This window comes from Bos indicus x Bos taurus, chromosome 2, assembly GCF_003369695.1.
Source record: "Bos indicus x Bos taurus breed Angus x Brahman F1 hybrid chromosome 2, Bos_hybrid_MaternalHap_v2.0, whole genome shotgun sequence".
NCBI classification, from domain to species: Eukaryota; Metazoa; Chordata; class Mammalia; order Artiodactyla; family Bovidae; genus Bos; species Bos indicus x Bos taurus.
In genome coordinates, this window is record NC_040077.1 from 97,799,098 (window position 1) to 97,811,965 (window position 12,868).

The following is a 12,868-nucleotide window of genomic DNA, read 5'->3' on the forward strand; positions in this document are numbered from 1 at the left end:
AAGGATCACTTTCCTTCCAGTTTCTGGTAACATCTCCTGATGTTACCAGAAATCTTACCAGAATCATCTTTAACATTCATATTTCTTTCTAGTAACATTCTGCTCATGACAATACGTCTATTCTCTAAGATGACAGCACCTTTGTCTTCTATCCTCTTCACTTCCTTTTGAGTTTTCATCTGAATCTAGACTTGATTATCACACACCTCAAAATTCTTCCAACCTGGATCCAATTACCCAATCCAAAAGTCACACCCACAATTTTATGTATCTATTAAAGCAGTATTCTACTTCTAGGAACCAAACTCTATATCAGTTTCCTAGGGCTGTCATAACAAACTGCCATAAATTAGGCAGCTTAAAATCACAGAAATTAATTTTCTCACAGTTCTGGAGGCCTAAAGTCCAAAACTGAGGTTTTATCAGTGCCGAGCTTCCTTTGAAGGCTGTAGGGAAGAACTGTTCCTTGCATCTATCAGCTTCTGGTGGCTCCTGATGTTCCCTATTCCCTAGCTCTAATCTCTGCTTCTGTCCTCACAAATGCTTCTTTTCTGTATCTCTGTGACTCCAGCCTCTCTCTCCCTTCTCTTATAAGCATACCAGTCACATGATTTAGGACCCATCCTAACCCCTAAATGATCTTATTTCAAGATCTTCAGCTTAATTATACATACAAAGACTCTATTTCCAAATAAGGTCACTGTAACAGTTTGCTAGCTCTATCATAACAAAGTACCATAATTGAGTGGTTTAAACAACAGAAATTTACTGTTGCATAGTTTGGAGGCTAAAAGTCAGATCAGTGTTTCAGCAAGACTGGTTTCTTTTGAAGACAGCAAGAACCTATTCTATTCTCCCCAGCTTCTGGTTTTTGCTGCCCATCTTTGGTGTTTCTTGGTCTATAAAAGAACCAAGGAATTGATTCTGATTTCAGTCTTCATCTTCACATGGCATTCATTCTGTACGTATAAAAATTTCCCTTTTTATAAGGACACCAGTCAGACTGGGTTAAGGTCTACCCTAATTACCTCATCTTATGTCTAGGGGTTAGGGTGTCAGTAAATGAGTTCAGTAGTAAAGAATGCTCCTGCAAATGTAGAAGACACAGGTTCAGTCCCTGGGTTGGGAACATCCCTTGGAGAAGTAAATGGCAACCCACTCCAGTATTCTTGCCTGGGAAATCCCATGGACAGAGGAGCCTGGCAGACTACAGTCCATGGGGCTGCAAAGAATCGGACGCAACTGAGCAACTAAACCACCACCACCAGTTAGTTTGTGACTGTGGTGGTTTCTCCTCCAGATCTTGGCTGTGACTCTGGGTTGCCTGTCTCTCCATACTACAGGGTGGCAATTTGCCATGCAACCTCAATTCTCTGATGGGTTCATGAAAAGGCACCAATTTTCAATTTGCTCACCTTCTTGCTGTAAGGACAGGAGCAACAACTTTCAAGCTCTTTACATGTTGGAGCTGAAACCAGAAGTCGCCCTAATGTATTGAATAGTATGATGATTTTAAAAATAACTTTTACATGTATTTGTTGCAATGAGAATACTGATCAGCCATCTATCTACTATATGTTACTGGGAGCGGTATGTTACTGGTACCCACCTCTCTCCATTGCCCTTTATATAAGCTTTTCTCAACCAATACCCTATTAGATTAAACACTATAGAAAATCATTTAAATAATTATTTTCTAAATTTTGCCAAGGATCTTACATAGCTAGCACAATGCCAGATGCATAGGAGTTAATTTATTACATAATATGGACGCCTTAGTCATTTTATCCCTATACACATTTAATGTGTATTTCTTAGAATAAATATATTTTCTCACATAACTGTAAAGTAGTACACTCAGGAAACTCAATATCAATACAATATTTTAATATAACCTACCATCAATAGTTCGGTTTTCTCAATTGTCCCCATAATCTTTTCCCTCCAAAAGAATTGTGACCTGAATCATATATTCATTCAGTTGTCAAATATCTTAAGTCTCTCTTTCACTCTGAAACATTTCCTCAGCTTTTCTTGGCTTTTATGCCACTGATTTTTTTAAGAATACAGGCCAGTTTTTGTTTCTGATTTTGGCTTTGTCTGATGTTTCCTTAAGGCTAAATTCAGGTATGTATCGCTGGTCAGAATACTTCATAGTGATATTGTATCAGACCCATAGTGATACTGCATCCTTCCCATATTAGTTTCTATCACTCAGGCAAGATTATTGTCTGGTTCTCTACCATACAGTTAAGACAATATTAATCTTACTCCTGATCACACTTCACCTGAATCCTGCCCCCAGACTCTTCATGCATTGTTGATTCTTACCCAACCAATTCTTACTATGAGTACTGCAATGATTGTTTCATTTCCCTGCTCAATCTACATTAATCAGAATCCTACTCTATGTAAAAGTTTCCCTTTTCCCTTTCTCTCCCTCCCATCCTCTCTCTCTCCCTCTTTCTCATCAGAATAGATTCATGGCTTCCTATTTTTTTCCACTGGGTTCATTACTGTTAATTCTGATGCTCAAAGAGCCCCAGATTTGGCCAGCGGGAGTGAAGCTTATTCAAACAAGCTCTTGGGTTTTTGTTTATTTTTCTTGACATGCCATCATCATTTTTTTAAAAATGTCCCTGCCTTCTGGTAGCAATAAGATGTTCCAGGCCTATTTTATATCCTCTCTTTCCCAAGCCTGGAGTTCAGCCATTTCTCTAACAATCCATATTTCCTTTCAGTAGGGAATGTATTAGAAAACAAGAATGAGTGCCAGGTGTTCTCACTGCTATCATGGTAAGTTTGAGTTTAGACTTGTCATATCCAATTTGGTAGTCATTATCCAAATGTAGCCATTTAAATCAAAATTAATAGAAACAAAAATTCAGTTCCTCAGCTGCACTAGTCACACTTCATGTGTAGTTACATGTATTTAGCAGCTAACATACTGGACAGCACAGATAATTATAGAAATTTCCATCCTTACAGAAAATTCTATTAGACATTATTGTTCTAGACCCTTTCACATAGCAAACACACACACTTTTTTTCCATCTCTGTTCCAATTACTCAAGTGCTTTCTTTATCTTGACCTAAACCCTTTCAAAATTTGGATTATCCTTCGAAACCAATCCTTTCTGGTGCATTTCTTAGTGCCTTTAACCAAGCTCCTTCTCCAACCCCCAAATATACAGTCTTTACTGATTTCAAACAAACAAAAATTTTGGTATAGCCACTGTGGAAAACAGTATGGCGGTTCCTCAGAAAACTAAAAACAGAATTACCATAAGATCCAGTTATCCCACTCCTGGGCATAAATCCAGACAAAACTATAGTTCAAAAAGACCCATGCACCTCTATGTTCACAGCAGCACTATACACAACAGCCAAGACATGGCAACAACCTGAATGTCTATCAATAGATTAATGAGTAAAGAACATGTGGTATAATGGAATATACTCAGTCATAAAAAATAACAAAATAATACCATTTGCAGCAACATGGATCCAACTAGAGATAATCATACTAAGTGAATTATATCAGAAAGAGAAAGACAAATACCATATGATATCACTTACGTGTGGAATCCAAAATATGACAAAATGAAACTAACAATGAAACAGAAAGAATCACAGACAGAGGGAACAGACTGGTGGTTGCTAAAAGAGCACATGTGGTGGAAGGATGGAGTGGGAAGCTGGGGTTAGCTGACGTAAGCTTTTATATAGCAAGGTCCTATTGTATAGTACAGAAAACTATATTCAATATCCTATGACAACCATAATGGAAAAGAATATTAAGGAAAAAAAATATATGTGTGTATAACTGAATCACTTTGCTGTACAGCAGAAATCAACACAACACTGTAAATCAACTATACTGCAATAAAAATACTGATTAAAAAACATCTGGATTATTTTTGTCATTACCAATGTAAATATTAATTGGTAAGAACATGGGCTTTGGAATCAGACCTATTTCTTACTAGCTATATGACCTTGGGAAAGTTACTTAATCTCCCTAAACTTCAATTTCTGCATCTAAAACTGGGATTAATAATGCCTCGTAGTTATATGTTTGAAGACTAAAAAAAATAATATACTGAATATGCTTAGCATTATGACTGGAATATGATAAATTATATGGCCTATTAGTAACAATAATATTAGACTTGTTTCTCCTTTGTTTACTGAAAGTTTTAAATTCGTTCACTTTTCCAAGCCATTCTTCACATTACTAAGGCATACACAGTATGTTAGCAATACTGAGCAAATATTCTAAATTATTCAAATAGATTCCTTCCAGTTAGAATATTAAGACCTATTTATATGTGAAATATTTCTCTTAGACAATTCTATTTATAACTCTGAAATTATAAAATCAATTTCAAATATTTATTGCTTATAGCAACTTTAAATAAAAATTGTTAAATAAAGTATTTCTTATATAAAAACTTTAAATAAAATATTTTCCTATTAGGTTGATTAATTATGTAAAATTTCTGAAAATTCTGAAATAAAACTGAAAAATTTCAAGTTGAGAGGGCATACTAGTAGCTGAACTACAGAATGGCAAAAATCAAATTATTGATAAGAATTAATTTGTCAGAATTCATAGTCCTATTTATAAAAGGATCCTATAAAACCAAATTTGAAATTTGTTTCTAATGAAACAAAGCATCTTGATTTTGTTATAGAAATATATTTAAAAATAGCTAATGTAGTAATACTCAAAAACAACACTAAAGCAAAGATAAATTCCTTTCCTCTGACATATTATTTAAAATATAGAAAAAGAGCATGTTATACCTAATGATAACTAGAGATGACTTATTTTTCCCTCCATCACAGTTTATTTAAGATATGTACTGAAAGATGTAAACCTAATATTTTGCTAATAAATGAAAAACATGCTTTCAAAATGAATGCTTTTAGTAAAGCATATTTTATTTGTAAAAAGTGTAAGCATGGTCATCTAAACTTTCACTGCTTATATGAAAAAGGGGTGCTCATCAAATTTAACAAATACTACGCCTATAAAGGAAAGCGATATCATTTCCTCCAAAATAACTACAGCCCTGTAGATTTTTACCTTTTTCTTTACTAAGCAAAAGACAAATATATAACATGCTTGTGTCTTATTACCCTTACCGGTAAAATTTTAAAATCAACTTGATATGTAATTTTCTTTCAGATTAGTTTAAACATGATTTAAAAAAATGGAAATGTGAGAATTTCAGAATACACTGCTATGTTACAAAAATTATTAAATCTCACTTCTTCTAAATAACTATGTACAATTCATATCCTGTCACTTGTTAAATATATGGACAGTAAAATTTTTGTTCATGTTTTCCCAAAGGCAACCTTACCTGTGGAGTCCAATAAAATGTTGGGCTCAATCTGTAGAGTTTTCGTTTGTGGAAACTCTGAAGTGGCCTTGTTCGAGCTGCTGTACTCATGATAGTCAAGGATGGAGATTTCAATCTTGTCCTGTCTTTTCTCCTTTTCTTACTGTGCTTCTGGTTAAGTAACCAGCTACTGGAGGAAGAGAGCTCATCTAAATTCTCTGAAGCACTGAAATGCCATGAAATAATTGGGGAGTGGAGGGAATAAAACAAAACAAACAAAGACAAAGAAAACTAAATGTAAATCACCTTGATCTATTATGACAGAGGAGCATTAATTTTAGCCAATTTTGTGGTAACAACTGATGAAAGAATCAATATTAATGGAAAATTACATTTCAAGTTGTGAAAACAGAATCTGTATTTTCTCCTGCAAAATAAATATCCCATAGGTTAGAGATGCTCACATAAATTCACTAGTACAATGTAAATTTCACTGTAAATCAATAATCATGAATATTACAGTGTTAAAAGCATCTACATCAAATTCTTTTTCAATAAGGGTGAATTTACACAGGATTGTAGATTTTAAAAAGGCTAAAGTCTCATCACTACATCATTAGCTGCTCTTAAATAAGCACTACATATCTTACCAGGGGATTCTGAAACAAAGATGCAATCTGTCTACATTTTAAGAATTTTTTAAAATTTCTGATGATACAGAAAATACAAACTATAAAATATTTTATCAGATCACACAAAATACACATGAAAATAAGCATAATTTTATAATTATCCCTCATATTAATTTTAAAATATTTAAATATTTTAGATCAGGAGGGATTTAATGCTGTCACCACATAAATTTATTTATACCAGTATATTACATATAAAATATTCAGCTTTTCAGGCACTATAATCTACCAGTTCAACCTTATTTATATAAACAAAAGCTAGCCAACTTAGCATTCTAAGATCAACAAGTGAATCTATATGTGCTATTGCTAATCACAAATAAACTCTAAATGTGCTATTTGGTTCAAGTAGAATCAGTGTTTAAAGGTAAACATAAGATACAGTTTTTCTATAGCTGTGTCACTGGTTTTGAATGCTGCACAATATTCTCTTTCAGATAAAGCAAGTAATTCAAGAAAACTTTATATAGTAGTAAGAAACTAGAAATAAAGGTACCTGAATGGCTTCTGTTGGTGAAACTAAAAGAGAATAATAAAATATGGAATTTGGTGATTACATACAAATACATAATTGAGTATGTCTATTGGCCAGACCAGTATAGGGAAAAAAATCTGATGATAAATATTTTATTTTTAAAATATTAACTTCAGTCTTCAGAAAGCTCTAGTCATGAATGTTTTAATTATCAGTTAATAAATATTCTAAAGATTATCTATCTGAGAAAGGTTTAGGATATACCAATACTCTCAAATTAACAGGTCCAGTCTCATATACTGATGTTACTTTTTGTAATGTATCATATGTATGACTATAAAAGCCTGAAGTGTATAACGTGCTAAGTAACAGTCTGCTCTTGAGAAACCAGCCCTTGACCTGGGCTACCACATCAAGGGTAAACAGAAGGCATAGGTGATAGCCAGTATCAAGTTAGGTACTAAGCATGTCGGATACAGACGTAAACCAAGGTCAGGAAAAAGACCGATTAGTAGGTGGTTAGTACTAGAGGTGATCACATCAGGAGAGTGAGGATTCAGGAACGTAGGAGTAGATCTAGCACAAAAGGTGGCTCTTCTAGAAAGTGAGAAATAATCTCTAGGCAGATGACACTGGCTCCTTAAAAGAGACATTGCTTGGGTAATATCTAGGGATAAAGAAGAGTTTTTATTCTAGCAGTCTGGAGCACAGTTCTGGCAGTTCTTTCCCCTGTTCAGTTCTCTAGTTGTTAGTGGGCACTTGTTTCCCCGTCCCTGCAGGAGGTATAAGGAGGTGAGCCACTATATCCTTAACTGAATGACATCTCTCAGCTTTTGAACTGGTGAGAGGCTCACAGGCTAGTTTAAAGATAAATGGAAAGCTTATTTGTGTCTCTAAATGTTACATTTTCAAGTTTCAAAGACTAATACAGTATCATCGGAAAAAGCTCACCAAAGTTGGCACTTAAATCACTTTATAAATAATTGATGAAAGTGATAGTGACTCTGTTGTGTCAGACTCTTTGTGACCCCATGGCCTATAGCCTGCCAGGGGATCTTCCCAACCCAGATATTGAACCTGCATCTCCTATACTGGCAGGCAGATCCTTTAACCACTGAGCCACCTGGGAAGCTGCTGTAAAGGGTTATTTACCCTTTACAAACCACTGATAAATGATAAACCACTGATAAACTCTGCAAACCACTGATAAACTCACTTATTCTGCCCAATGGTTTACACTAAAGAGAATGAATCTTACTGAAAAGGAGAACAAGAGGAAATTATTTGGAGGACAACAAAACGCTGCCTAAGTGACTCTATAATCCAAGGTTATTTTTCCCCTCAGGAGATAATAATCCAATACCTAACACTAGTGGTAAAGAACCCGCCCGCCAGTGCAGGAGATGTAAGAGACACTGGAGGAGGAGGAGAAAACCCAGGAAGAAAAAAACATTTCAATAAGAGACAAGGCTAAGTTTTCCCACTGAGTTGTGGGCACCCTAGGAAACCCCAGAAACTGAGGATACAATAAGCCACTGCCAAGTACTGTCATAATTGTCACAAAAATTATCAATAAATATCAACATATAATTTTGAAATAGCATGCTTACAAGTGGTGTAGTACCAGGTAAGGACACAAATCACACTCCTTTAGATTTCTAACTGGAAGCTTTTGTTCAGAGAATAAAAATCTCCAAAAGGATAGCCTAGGGCCCCTGTGTAATAGGCAGATAGTACAATTTGGCTCTAAAATAAACTAAATAATTGAGGAGGGGTAAGAAATGAGGGTGGTTTTTGGGCTTACACCTTTCTCCATTTCCATTACCACTCTCTTAATCCAAGCTTTTTTCTGCCAGAATTCCTCCTATACCCTTGTAACTGGGCCCCCCTCATTCACACTTTATTCCATCCAGTCCCTTCTAATCTTTCAGGAAAACAAATCTGGTCCTGTTTTACCCTTTCCTTCCATGCCTACAGTGCTTAAAATCTCTCAAAGCCTTCTCATTGCTCTTGAGAAAAATACTTAAATCCTTAATGGAAAAGGCCCTGATTGGTCTGCTCTCTCAGCCTCCTCATGTGTCACACTCCCTCTCCTTCTCTGTGTTCCAGCCACATTGCCTCTTTTAATTCCAAACAACTCACACTTGCTCCAGTACTAAACCTACTATATATAATATCTGCTTCCAGGAATTTTCTCACATCCTTCTTCACTTATGTAATTTCCAATAACCATTTGGCTCTCAGTTCAAAAGTCAGTACCTCAGGTAAGTCTTTGAGCCCTTGCATAGTCTCTCCAAAGACAAAGTCAAATTCCCTTCTGAGTTCTGATAGTACCATTCACCTTTTCTTCATAGTATTTTTCATGATGCCAATTTTAATTATTTGTGTTACTATCTGATTAGTGTCTTTTTCCTTTTCTAAAACTGTAAGCAATAGAGAGACTGTGTTTTAACTTTTTATCAGAAGTTCCTGATATTATACTTGGCATATGACAAATGCTCAATAAATATTTATAGAATGAATGGAGAAATGTACACATATATACATTTTCAGATTTATCACTCCAGCTCTGTGCTTTGCACAGGGTATATATATAATACCACATAATGTGAAAGTGTTAGTTGCTCAATCATGTTCGACTCCTTGCAACTCCATGGATTATAGCCCTCCAGGCTCCTCTGTCCGTGGAATTCTCCAGGCAAGAATATTAGAGTGGGTTGCCATTTCCTTCTCCAGGGGATCTTCTGGACTGAGGGATTGAACCCAGGTCTCCTGCACTGCAGGCAGATTCTTTACCATCTGAGCCACTTGGGAAGCCCATACCTTATATGGGAAGCATGTAACACTACATACCTTACCTAAATAGTTTAGTGAATGAGTAAACATGGAACATTACAGTTTAAGAGCCAAAAGAAGCTCTAAATAGAAGGTTATAAGAGAGCATTTAGAAAAATAAGACATATTTACACTGCCTTGAGTTCCATTCTAAATCTCTTAATTTTGACTTACAAAAGTTAGTTTCTGATAGTAAGCGATAATGTACCTTATTTTATCTTATAATCATATATGCCTATTATAAATGGGTAAGTATTATAAAGCAGATGAGAACTGTAAGATATTTTGATTTGTAAAAGAGAAAGCATGGATAAAGTTTAAATTTTTTCTTCTAATTTAAAAAGTGCAAAATGACCAAGAGTTTTATCGAAGAAAATATTTCAAAAGTCATGAGTTCCTGTTTTATTAACATTGCCTAATTTTTCTAATAGTAATGACTTTCTGATATAACTGATTGTCTATTACAATTCCAGAAAATCTTAGCAGTTAAGATATTTATGAATAACGACAGGCATTCAATTTGCTTTTACAGAGAATAAATGGAATTTTCAAGTGAATTTTTTAGTTAAAATTTTACTCTGATTACTGCAGAAACCAAAGGCCCAGAAGTGAAGCATTTAATCTTTTAACTGTTCTATACATCAGTGTCTCTTTTGCTGTCTTGTATACAGGGTTATTGTTACCATCTTTCTAAATTCCATATATATGCATTAGTATACTCTACTGATGTATAGAACAGTCTTTTGGACTCTGTGGGAGAGGGAGAGGGTGGGATGATTTGGGAGAATGGCAGTGAAATATGTATAATATCATATATGAAATGAGTCGCCAGTCCAGGTTCGATACACGATACTGGATGCTTGGGGCTGGTGCACTGGGACGACCCAGAGGGATGGTATGGGAAGGGAGGAGGGAAGAGGGTTCAGGATGGGGAACACATGTATACCTGTGGCAGATTCATTTTGATATATGGCAAAACCAATACAATATTGTAAAGTTAAATAAAATAAAATTTAAACTAAAAAAAAATCTTTTAACTGATATTTGAATATTAATTCCTACCAAAATCACTTTCTGCAAACATTATTCACTTGTATCAAAATTAATAAAACAATCTAAAGATATGGGCTTATAGGAACATATATTTGCTAAGTTCTTGGTATCATCTTGGTGATGGAGAAAATGGTGAATAAATAAGGAAGAACAGTCTAATTTCAATGTTTTTTTTTTTTTAATTTTATTTTATTTTTAAACTTTACAATATTGTATTGGTTTTGCCAAATATCGAAATGAATCCACCATAGGTATACATGTGTTAAAACTCAATGAAAGATAGTCTAAGATTTTTAGTAACTTGTTCAAGTATTTAATAACTTTTGGCTTAAGCCAAACTGTATTCTTAGAAGGACTGGAATCATCATCATAATGCCATGCTCAAATGCTTTTACTAAATAAGAAACTTTTGGGCCTGGCTATAAATTTAGAAAGCTAAAACCATAAAAACACAGACAAGATTTCATAAAGTTATTTTTATCTTCTAATCTCAAGAAATAGCAGCAGAAAACAAGTATTCAACACAGAATTTTAAAATATTGTTTTAGTACTTTTCAACATTTCCCCTACATTCATGTACTCTTATACTAAACACACTTAAGAAAAGCAGAACTCCACATCGAGAAGAAAATTAGAATGTGTATTATCTAAGAGATTATGATAGCCTGCCAGTTACCAATCTATTCTTATACACAAATACCCATACTTGCTATACGGGGCTGAAGAGTGTTGTCACATTTACATCTACCAGGAACCTCAGATTGTGACCCTACTTGGAAATACAGACTTTCAGGAGTAATTAATGAGGTAAAATGATGTCAGAGTGGATTAGGGTGGCCCTAAGTCCAGTTACTGATGTTCTTATAAGAAGAAACAAAGAGTTCAGGAAGAGATCCCAGGGAATAACATCCTTACATGTGAAGGCAGAAAAGAAATGGTCTATAAGCCAAAAATGCCAAAGACTGCTAGGAACTACCGGAAGCCAGGAAAATGCAAGGAAGGATTCTGCCTTAAACCTTCAGAAAGAACATGGCCCTGCCTGACACCTTGATTTTCAACATCTAGCCTCCAGAACTGTGGAAGAAAAAACATCTCCTATATTAAGCCACACACTTCGTGCTGATTTAAGATCCCTATGAAACTGACATATTCATAAAGTACATGCCTAAGAATCACTATTTTTGCATAATTTGTAATCTCTATTTCAAGTCTACTTTTTGTCTTTTGGAGTTGTCTGATGATCTCAACCTATAGCAGCTAAAGTAGGCGGCAACCTTTTCCAAACCTTCCCTGATGCCCAGTGTCCTGCCAATAGTTGAATTTACTATCTTTCTTTTTCTTGACAATATTTGGAGAAATGAACACATTATTTACTCAGATATACTCAATGATATTTTAAAGAAATTACATAAAATAGGGCTTTATAGAAACTCACTAAAATGGCCTAGTAGGGGCACTGCTTGTCTTCCACACGGCAACAACAAGCACCTCTCAGATGGCCAGTGGATGAGATCCAGGCAGTATCTACTACACATAGAGAAAACAGTGCCTGGACCAGCCCATTTTCCCTACTCTAGGAATTAAGTAGGAAAATTACACCCCCGTCCCCATTCACTCAAAAATACAAGTCTCTTCAACTGTAGCAACAAGAAAATGCTGGAATACACTGTAAAATGATCTTCTAAATTAGATGTGTCTCTAAAAAAAATTTGATCTCTGGTTCCTCTGCCTTTTCTAAATCCAGCTTGAACATCTGGATGTTCTTGGTTCATGTACGATTGAAGCCTCACTTGGAGAATATTGAGCATTATTTTGCTAGCGTGTGAGATGAGTGCAATTGTGCAGTAGTTTGAGCATTCTTTCGTATTGCCTTTCTTTCAGATTGGGATGAAAACTGACCTTTTCCAGTTCTATGGCCACGGCTGAGTCTTCCAAATTTGTTGGCATATTGAGTACAATACTTACATTTGGTTGTTATTGTTGATAACAGCATCATCTTTTAGGATTTGAAATACTTCAGCTGGAATTCCATCACTTTCACTAGCTTTGTTTGCAGTGATGCTTCCTAAGGCCCAGTTGACTTCACACTCCAGGATGTCTGGCTCTAGGTGAGTGATCACATCATCTTGGTTATCTGGGTCATTAATATTGTTTTTGTATAGTTCTTCTGTGTATTCTTGCCACCTCTTCTTAATATCTTCTGCTTCTGTTAGGTCCATACCGTTTCTGTCCTTTATTGTGCCCATTTTTGCATGAAATGTTCCCTTACTATCTCTAATTTTCTTGAAGAGATCTCTAGTCTTTCCCATTCTATTATTTTCTTCTATGTGTGGATCATGACATACTGGAAAATTCTTCAAGAGATGGGAGTACCAGACCACCTTACCTGCCTCCTGAGAAATCTGTATACAGGTCAAGAAGCAACAGAACTGGACATGGAACAACAGACTGGTTCCAAATTG

At 35.2% G+C, this 12,868-nt stretch overlaps 1 protein-coding gene across 9 annotated transcripts in view; it reads right to left on the minus strand.

The window, feature by feature from the left end:
* KANSL1L (KAT8 regulatory NSL complex subunit 1 like) overlaps positions 1-12,868 on the minus strand; it is a 125,902-nt gene that overhangs the window by 38,676 nt on the left and 74,358 nt on the right. For 7 of the 9 annotated variants that reach the window (XM_027566328.1, XM_027566321.1, XM_027566337.1 and 4 more), the window contains one exon: positions 5,373-5,577. In XM_027566328.1, the coding sequence (XP_027422129.1) occupies positions 5,373-5,577 (205 nt within the window). The remainder of the gene's footprint in view (positions 1-5,372; positions 5,578-12,868) is intronic. The other 2 variants (XM_027566351.1, XM_027566345.1) reach the window with 2 other exon arrangements.